The sequence below is a fragment of the Lygodium microphyllum genome, chromosome 22 (genome assembly GCF_053477565.2).
Source record: "Lygodium microphyllum isolate KBCC chromosome 22, Lygodium_microphyllum_v1.1.10, whole genome shotgun sequence".
Lineage (NCBI taxonomy): Eukaryota > Viridiplantae > Streptophyta > Polypodiopsida > Schizaeales > Lygodiaceae > Lygodium > Lygodium microphyllum.
Window position 1 is genome coordinate 44,186,308 of NC_141156.1, and position 10,499 is coordinate 44,196,806.

The 10,499-nt window shown below is 42.2% G+C and overlaps 1 protein-coding gene across 3 annotated transcripts in view; it reads right to left on the reverse strand.

Annotated features, from left to right (window-relative positions):
• Window positions 1-9,981, reverse strand: part of LOC148017092 (smr (Small MutS Related) domain-containing protein) — a 40,802-nt gene extending 30,821 nt beyond the window's left edge. For all 3 annotated transcript variants that reach the window (XM_087663198.1, XM_087663196.1, XM_087663197.1), the window contains exons 1-2: window positions 9,143-9,981; window positions 8,087-8,508 (exon numbers count right to left, since the gene is read on the reverse strand). In XM_087663198.1, coding sequence (XP_087519324.1) covers window positions 8,087-8,508; window positions 9,143-9,912 — 1,192 coding nt within the window. In that variant the 5' untranslated portion in view covers window positions 9,913-9,981. The remainder of the gene's footprint in view (window positions 1-8,086; window positions 8,509-9,142) is intronic.
• Window positions 9,982-10,499: the final 518 nt, after the last annotated feature.

Consider the following 10,499-nt stretch of genomic DNA (forward strand, 5'->3'; position numbering starts at 1 on the left):
ATAGGTGTGGTGGATGAATTGCAAGTGCGGGAGTATGACCCCCTCTTGACTACCAAGGAGATGCAACATTGTCTCCTCTTGGTAAGCTGGAGTTCTTAGGAGCAATAAGTCTTGGGATTGGGGCATTGTGCCCTTGGCCTTTGAACACACTTGTCATTGAAATGGCTTGTCTTTTGCCAATGTTGGCAAAAGTCTCTTTTTCTTTGGTATATTTTGCCACCTCAACTTAAGACATGATTTGGATTAACTATGCTCTTTACTAGTCGGCCTAGAGTTAGTTCTCTTCCCACTCTTTGGCTTCCCCTTTCTAAGAGGTGGATGCTAGAGCACCCATGAAGATGATAAAGAGACTGCTAGTGGAGTTGGTCCAACAATCTTGTCTTGTGTTGATACTCAAAACTCATAAAAGGTAGGGAGTTGTGATTCAGAAATGGCTTGCTATATAGAATTGAAATATTTTGGGGCAACTTGATCGTCATTGGACTTTGGAGGTCTAGTGGTGATAAATTGGGCAAGTAAGTTCCAACATTCAATCAACTTGACTATCAGGTTGTTCCTCATTGATTTTGAACTCTTGGAGCTCAAGATCAAGGTTGATGTGATTGGTAAGATTACGAGCCATCTATGGTGGGTCAAATGTGCCTAATGCTTAAATGCAAGTCCAAAGTGTTGCAAGTGTGATCGGAACTTAGGCAAAAGACTTGCATTCACTTAAATATACTTTTGTAGCATTATAAATCTTTCATAAGAGAACCACCTCATATGAAGACCATTGTGGATTAAGTTAGGTTTCCTATCCTTGAACAAGGTCCCGTAGATCTTGGGAACCTAGCACATGCCAAATCAGTATACCATGTTGTATAATTCGATCTGTTAAAATGAGTCTTATCACTAAATGCATTCTTTGCCATAATGGTAGAGTGGAAAAAGAAGTGACATGAAGGATAAGTCCGTGGAAAAGCATTAGAAGAGGATTCGATGGGTCCAATGGGTACTATATGTGGCACAAAAGTGCTTGTTATGTGCACTCCAAGGGCCCCCAAGTAGAAGATGGAAGAATAGAAGAGTAGGACGAGATTTGGATGTGAGAAGGGACTTGAATCTTTGAAGGTGATGCACTAAAAGCAAACTCATTAGACAAAGCATGTGATTGAGAAGTATTACATGTCCTATGGCTACAATCATCTCTTCTCATATTCACATGTAAGTACATGTCTAGGTCTTTGTGATGACTTATGCCCATAGCTTGCACATTAGTGGGAGTAAGGAGAGGACTAGCAAAATACATTCCACATATACTGTTCATTGACTTGGCAGACACAAAGACATTGAATAGCTCATGTACCCTTGTCAATGTATGTTGTTGCAGCTAGGAGCTCTAGATTTTCACTATTGTTTAGCTCTAACCGTTGTGAACCTCCTTTTGAGCTATAGATTGGGACATTGTGTTGATATGCCAAAGGTAATGGAGGAGTATTATGACGTAAATTTTGTGCAAAAGGATGACATTGACTTACTTCTTTTAAGTGATTCTCATATCTCCATCTCGGGACTTCTGTATATTCATCACTATATAAGATGTAGAGTGACCAAGAAGGTGTTGAGCTAAAACATGCATTACTTGCTGATTAGCCTCTTAAACAGCCCCAAAACATACTAAAAAAATGCTATTTTAGAGTAAAACCCTAAAACAGGGAGCGGTTCGAGAGAGTTCAATGGAAACCCTAAAACGGGAAGAAATTCGAGAGAGTTCAGTGGAACCTTAATTTTCGGGGCACCCTTCCACATCTATAAATAGACAGGCTGCCCCCATTCAGTCTCATTCCGTCTGTGCAGGTTTCTCACTCCACGTGTAGATTTCAGCCATCAGCCTTCTCCCACGTGACTGTCCAGCCCTCGAGACTGCTGCCACTTCGTCCATGTTTGCTCCTGTTGCTGGCGCCTTCATCCATGCTGACGTCAGCTGCTGGCAATATCATCCTCTGCTGCGATCTGATCATCTAGTCATCACCAACCACATCAAACATTGTTTCAGCCTGCTGTTTACAGCAGACTATGCACAGTTTTCAGCCTCCGATTGGCGGTACACTGCTGAGTTTACCAGTTTCCAGCCTCAAAACTGCTGAGTTTTGGTGACTAGCCTGCTACCATTCACTATTCAGCACTCCGACTGGTGGTCACACACTTGGGATCCGTCTCCGGTGGACATCACACTCCAACATTGCTCTGCCCTTGAGCACACTGTATACTCTTACATTCATTTACAGCATTCATTCACTTCAGAGTTTTGTTCTCTCTCTCCCTTCTTTTATTTGTGTTTGAGTTTCTATGTTTGAGTTTTGAGTTTTGCGTTTAGGGATTGAGTTTTGCCCTCTGTGTCTGTGTCTCTCTCTTTGTGTTTCTGTCGTGGTCGTACACTCTGTGTGTCTTCAATGCAAATCGTAGCAGTTTTCTTCACATAAGGGAGATGTTCCCTTGCAGTTATAGAGAAGGAAACTACATTTATCGGAGTAGGTTGTGCTTTGATAAGGTTAGTTGAAAGATCTCTAATAGTTATGCTCTTGTATACCAAGCTTTTTGAGTTCAGGCTTACAAGGAAATGCTAGAGCAAAAAAGGAGAAACACAAATGTACTGCACATGATAAACACAATGTGATGAATGCTTGATGCAGATGATGGTGCATAGAGATGATGACTGATACAGAGGGGCCTCAAGCCTCTTAAGTCTCAAGGACTAGGGCTGAGGTGAGCTGAGAGCGGTGTATGGGATGCCAAAGAACAACTCCAAGAATGTGTTGTGCTCGACAGGGATCCCAAAATGCAGGAGCAACAATCCACTGTTTGATGATGATATAGGCAGCAGTAGAGGGAGAAAAACATCCCTCAGGCTGCGGGACGTTGAAGAAGACAATGGGCAAGCGAAACACAATTGGGCAGTCTGAAAATGCAGCCCATACAGCATGCAATGATGCTAGCTGATTGCACCAATGAAGCAGGGCAGGACAACAAAATGCAGATGGTTCACGTCCAATGCTGATGAGGCTGCAGATGACAACAGGGTTGCAACACTTCTACGCAGGACAACAAAATGCAGATGGTTCACCTCCAGTGCTGATGAGGCTGCAGATGACAACAGGGTTGCAACACTTCTAGGTAGGGTAGTAGCATTGGATAGTAGGCAGCAGTTTTTGGGGGTACAGCAGTAGCCAGTGGGATCAACTGGAAAGCACAATGGCAGCGTCCTGATGATGTCTTGGTATAGAGGAGTATTATGCAGTAAATTTTGTGCAAAAGTGTGACTTTAACATGGTTCTTCCAGATGCCTCTTATATCTTCATCTCAAGATTTTGTGTATATTTATCACTAGATGAGAGGTAGAGTGTCCTAAAAGGTGTTGGGCTAAAAAATACATTACATACTGATTAGCTCTTTATCACGGCCCCAAAACTCAATTATTACAGCATTTTGTAGAGAGAGTATGTGTCCCACATGCCAAACCCTGATTTGGGAGGATCCACTTATCTATAAATAGATAGGCTACCCACCACTCAGCCATAATCCTGTTTTGTAGGGTATTGGTGTCTTTTCTCTATTGTCCACACCCCTTCTGGTGGACATCTCAATTTGAGTTGGCTGTCCATCAGCTGGCAACAGTTTGCAGTCCCTGGTTTCTATGTTTACTCATAAGCATCACTCACAATCAACTGGTGACTGATTTCCAGCCCTCTACTCCTGCTTGGATATATCAAGACTGCCATGTTTCGCTGATTCATGCAGTTCTAGCTTGCGTTTGTTGGGCAGGAGATGACACTAGCCTGCCACATCATCATTGCAGCCTATGTTTACTGTTCTGCTGCAGCCACCTAGCTGCCATGTCAGCATCTACAGCTGTGTTTCCAGTTCTTGCTGCTGTCCATATCATTTTGACACTTTTCTCAGCTGCTGCCCACAATTCAAGTTCGGCATTGATCCAAACTCTCCAAATCTATGCTTGTTGATGGTGTACACATTTAGAGGCTGTTTATTGCATTTTGAGATCTGTCAACACTCTCCAACTCATATCATCTATCTCGGTCCTGTAGGGACACGAGTATTCAAGGTTTAGTACTTACCTTGCATAGTGTGGTTGCTGCATTGAGCAGTGTATTTATTCATTAATCTTCAGTGTTTATTGCCTTTGAGTTGCCCTAACCCTATTGAGTTCTTTTATTGGTTTGTGCTTTGTTGTAAGATTGTGTATGTATTTTGTGTTCAAGTATTTCTTTACATGGTATCAAAGCTAGGTGTGAAGATACGCTAGGGTTTGCACTAAAGAAACACAGAACATACTACCATGATTGAAACACAAAGACTCAAATAGTTACATTTAAAACTCAAACCCTAAATGCAAAGCTCAAAACTCAAAATACAAAGCTGAAAACACAAAAACACAAACACAAATAGAGAAGAAAAAAAACTCTGAAGTTGATGAATCAATGTTGTAAATGAAGAAGAGAATGTATAGTATACTCAAGGACAGAGCTGTCCAATAGCTGATGGCTCTCATGGGAGTGGGTTGAGGGAGGAGTTAATGTGTGTCATCCACCGAAGATGAATCCCGAGTCTATTAACCACCAGTCGAAGCAAAGGTTGATGAAGAAAAATGCAAAAAGCACAAAAATGAGCTGATGTAGATTATGGAAACTTATCGCTGATAGTAGTGGAAGACTGGGGGACAGCTATAGACCATATAGCAACAGTTGCTAGGGGTTGGACAGCTAGTGGAAGAGGGCTGATGGCTGCAACCTGCAAGACAAGGGGTTGAATGGTGGGCTACTTGTCTATTTATAGACATGGAAGATCCTCTCAAATTAGGTTTTGCATATGGGACACAGAAACTCTTCATAACTGCTCCCCATTTAACGAAACTTTTGGTAATTTACTGTTTTGGGATTGTTTTAAAGGGCTAATTAGTGGATAATGAATTTTTAGCTCAGGACCTTCTCTTAAGTCTAAAACTGGAACCAGAAAGATACTATAAGAAAAACTTAAGCCTAATTTTTCTTTGGAGTGACTACTTAGACTCCCTTGGTAAGATAATTATAGCCTCTATAGTCTTGGTAGGCGACTAGGCAACTAACATATACCCTTTGTCCGCTAGTAGCTTTAGGGTGTATGTTAGTTGCCTAGTGGCCTACCAAGACTATAGAGCCTATAATTTAAACTCCATTTTTTTTGGGTGGGAGAATAGATATGATTTGCAACATTTCAAGTAGCTATGCCCCATGGGGAGAATATAAAGGGATGGTTAGATCCAACATATCACAAAACAAACAAGCTAACCCAACCATTCGAGGGTATTGATGTCAAAGAAAAAAGTATGTATTAATGCCTAGTTTTATTCCACTAGAACAACCCCAAAAAGATTTCTTTGTAAAAAATGCATTATTTTTATCCTATAACAAATTCCCAAAAATCCCCTATGAAAGCATATCTTGTGCACATCCCATCTTATCCCTAATTGTTCATCAACATTGTCATATCGGCCATCAACCATCAGCCATCAGCCTTCACCCACTCCTTTGCTTCTCATACCCCTTGGAAGAGCTACCACCATATTGTCCAAACTGTTGTTCTATTGTGTTGGATACTACCACCTACTTTGGAGGACATTGCTAACCATCTAAAGGCCATCACCAATTGCATCCCATCCTATTTACATCATCACTACCTGCCAACTAATGTTCACCACCATTTGGCCTATTACAATCTGTATTTACTGCTCCCGATGGACAGCCCGCTGAATCATCATCATTGATCTCGTGATATCCATGAGGCAGTGTTAGTGGCCAGCATACCTATATTTTGCTACTTGAAATCTTCAATAACATTATGCGTTGGTCCCTCCATTGTTGCTCACATCATCATCAGTCCCAATGGATTATTGCTACTAAGGGCTAATAATAACTGCTCAAGGATACTTAGAAGACAAATTGACCTAGCCAATTTAATTATTGGCCCATGGAATCAATTTTTTTGAGTACTAGAATAATTATTAAATTAAATTTCAAAATTAATTTTCAAAAAAGTTAATTTAATAAGCTAGATAATGCTAAAAAATGAAATTAAAAGGCTACCACTTGGCAAAACTTGTCGATGCAAGTGGGAAAAACGTTTTTGGAGGCTAGTTGAAGTTATTTGAACCATTATGAGAGAGGAGGCTCTTAGAGAGAGTAAGGAGAGGCTACTAATGTGATTTGCAGCCACTAGGGATCAGTCCTACAAGATGTGATAACAGTTTGGAGCCCGCCACGTGCAGGTGACAGCAATCCAAGGTCCTTCTAGTGCGGGTGACAACATACAAGAGGAGACACCTACCTTTCTAGTAGTCCTAAGTTGTAGATGACAGCTTCCATGGCTATTTGAGCACAGCAGCAAAATTTTTCAAGCTTTCTTGTGATGGAACTCTGAAATTTCTCTCTTTGCAGCATCTTATCTTATCCCTCATCCATCTCTCAAGTTATCTCAACAAAATCTAGCCATTTGAGTCATCAGAGGTGGAGGCATTGGAAAAACTCTACTATAAACCCTAATTTACAGTAGAAATTAGGGTTTGAGAGCCACCTCGGGATGCGTGCTCAAAATTGAGGGCCTAGGACTTGAGTTCCAGTAGCTAATTTAAGGAATTTCAAGGAGATTCAAGAGGCCAACCAGCCAATACCAGATTTGGGGCTGAATTCGTCTTTCAAGGAGCAGGATGAAGGCCGATCCCCAAGCAAACCAAGGGACAAATTGGTTTGAAAGCTTTCTGGTCAGTTTTGACAGCAAGTAGTACTTAGATCAAGAGAAGAGATCAGAAAATCTCAGTTGTACTCCATCCATTTGCAATAAAAGTTAAACGAATACCATAGGGGGCGCCAATAGTGGGGCCAACAAGCTGTCCATTGTCCAAGATTAAGTGGTGAAGTGTGCATTTCAGTTTATGTGAATTTTATGCTTGCTGTAATGAGTGTTAAACTAGGTTATTTACTACCCTATCTGAGTGTTGTCATCCAACTAACTGTGGAGGACTGCATACAGGTTTCTTTGCTGCTGTTGACATCATCATCTGGCCTGGTGGCATGCTGCTGCTGCATTTCAGGATACATCAAAAGTATGACGCACTCTCAAACCATTCCCAACATCTCAAACCCCACTCACAACCCACCTCATCCCTGGTCTTGAAGGCACAGAGGTTTGAAGTCCCTTTATCATAATCAGCATATTATCATTCACTCAGTTCTCTACATCTTGAGTTTCACATACACATTGTGTTTTGCTATCAGAGCTTGATCATTTCTTTAGAGGTGTATTGTCTGAATGTATTGCTTAATCATGTACGGCTTCATGCAGCCTAAGATATGGCACTTTCAACGAACGTACAGCAGCTATCCTTGAGATTTATTATTGGTCGAGAGACTCAATCTAGCAAGGCCTGTGCCAGCCCATCAACCATTTCAATATTCCAATTGAGGAATTATTCCAATTGAGATTCCTCATTGTTCATTCAACATCAAACAAGCTCCCTTTAGGGCATGCATCCACTCTGCAAAGTCTCGACGAGAATCAGGGAGACGCATTTTAGCCCATCTTGTGGTAGGGCTAAGCAACCAATTCTATAACGTGAATTTATAGTGTCCCTAAAAGAAAGAGTACTACAAGCTGTTCAGTTGAGACATCGAAGAGCAATTGACCCACTGTACACAACAGGCTGATTACCATGGCATGCTGTATTGCAGACAAGTGTTATGTCCAAATTTTACACGATGTGTGCAAGAGAGGATTCACAATCTGTGTGCATATAGTGGTTGTAATTGGCATGGAATCTTGTGCCTACATCTGCCATAATTACATCTGCTGTCAAGGCAAAGGCCTGCAGCATGATTGAGTCTTGCTACGGTTTTTTAAGTGGCTACTTAGCTTAGAGGGCCATTTTGACAGGACAAAGAGTACTACGATTCATTCCTGCCATTAGTTAAACAGGACAAGCTCAAAGAGCAGTATTCTTCAGCTTCTGCTAATAGATACAAACCCATAAAATGAAAATTCAATTAGATTGAAGCACTACCTGTGATCACCTTCAGTCGTTGCTGGAAAGGAATACCGTCAGCCATTTGAGGCATGCACTTCAGAGTGTTCTGTTGACATTGTGTGTGGGTGTCAGAAACTTCAGATGGAAAACATTTGTGATGTCTTGACACACTGTTGTCTTGTCTACGATTGGTCTGTGGAATTGCTGTCTCCAGATGGGACAGACGATCTTGAAGGACACTAAGAGCCTCTCCCACATGGAGCCCATGTAAATCTAGTTCCCAAACATGCCTCTGAGCATCCGGATTTCGAGCAAGGAAAATTTGCTCTGCAGCTTCAGCATGTAGCCTTTCTGCTTCTAGCCGCTCCTTGGTGGCCTTTTCAGAAAGTAACTTAGCTCGGCTGTAGTCTCCATTCTGAAAGGCACTCTGTGCTCCTCGGGAATGTTTTCCACTAGCCCTGCTCCATAAATCACCACTTGCCTATTTAAGGAACAGTTGAGATTGTGCAGCTTCTAATTTTAGATGATTTCTGTCCAATGTCTTGTTTAAGATTTAAACCATGTACTGAGAAAACAGGAACAAGAGATTTCCAATCTAAGAAAAGCTAAGAACAGGCAGCTAAAGTAATGAAAACAGTAACAACCACAAATGTGATTATGATGATGACACTCTTTACAAAAGTGCATTATCTAATAGATGCACGGAAGCAGAAACCTTTGCTCATAAGACCAGAACTCGTTGATTGGAATCTTCTGTATGACTTGCTGAACTTCTACCATTAGTCACAAAAATTAAGCTCAAATCTAAAAACCCCTTCCATGTTAAAGCCCTGCGTATTCATTCTCAGGAGCGAGTAGAAACACCTTCAACCTCCATGAGTTGCAAGTGTATTGTCCTGAATTTCGTGGATTTTCTGGTCAAATTATGACTAAACTGACTTAATCAATCATACAAAAACTTCTAATTAGACTATAATTCAAGCTTTAATCAGTTATAGGGCTTACAATACTCTTATAATACAAGTGCGATTCCCCATAAATTTTACGATTTGTTTATATTGAAAATGAACCTTGGTGTTTTGTGAACACTACCTGGACATCCTCGAAGCACTCCTTCTTTTCAAATTGTACATGTCCTCCTCCATGAATTCTGGCTCCATAGGAACATAATGGAGCCCGAATGAAAGAGCCCTCCACATGCCTTGACCACTACTACCGTTCGCCATAACCTCACAGCCTTCATTCTCTGACAACGAAGCAGTTTCCTCATCCTGCTCTTCTTCTTCCTTCTGAGCAGAAGAAATCCTCCAATTGCTGTCAGAAGGAAGCCTCCCATCACTATTCTGAGTTGCAGAAATCTTCTCATGGCTTTCAGAAGGAATGCTCCCATCACTATCCCCTGACATGGAGAAGAGGTGCGCAGACGTCATCTCCTCGTCCAGATCCATTGCTCGCAGCAGGTCACACAGGAGGGCATCGTCAGCCCAGGGATGCCGGGCCTTGAGGCGGGAGACCGCGGGCGTGAGCTGATGTTGCTGCTCAGTATCACCACTAGCACAGGAACTCAATGGCTGCAGGCGGTATCCGCCGTTCGCACGCAGGCGAACTTGCCGCTGCTTGGATAAGGCGTTTGCAAAGGACGAGCCTTTGAGCAGGGGAGGGGGAGGGGACGGAGCAGGGTGGTCTGAGAGAGGGGCGAATTGGGAAGGGTCAGGCGGAGCAGGGGGGGTAGGGGGCGCGTAAGGGGGAGGGTGAGTGTGATGGTGGTGTTGGGTGAAGGCGGCCCAACCCTGCGTTTTGCGATAGGCAGAGGCACTACGGGAATGGGGAGCAGAGAACCTCCTTTCCGCCATAGCCACCATCAAAAGCAGACGCTTACGCAGACGCAGAGAGACGCAGACGCAGAGAGACTTACACGGAGAGAGAGAGAGAGAGAGAGGGAGGGGGCCCCCGGGGGTGGTAAAATTGCCATGGTCAAAGGAGGGCGTGAGTCGTGACCATTCTTACCGACACGTGTCTGCCAGCTAGCTTTTCTGGCCTCCTAGCCAATCAAAACGCTTCTCAAGACACAAACTGTAAATATATAGTAATCTAATGATATTCTGAATTTCTGATAATAATGGGAAAGTACAAAGTGATAACGATTCTTATAATCATACGCTCAAGGTCAAATACTCGTTTAAACCTTTAACTTTGAAGGCTTGGAAGTTGGAACTAGAGACTAACTGTCCTCCAAAAACCAATTGTACCTCAAACTCTCCATAACTTTTAGTTATAAAAAAAGTAAATACAACTTACAAGTTATCTGATTCAAATATTCCTCTAAGATTTTGAATTAATAGTTTTCCTATTGCTAACAAAAATGGTAATGGTGAACATTGGCCAATGATCGTGGTCACTGTGTCTCGCGGGATTGCACTTATTTAACCTTCACTTTCCCTTAACAAGA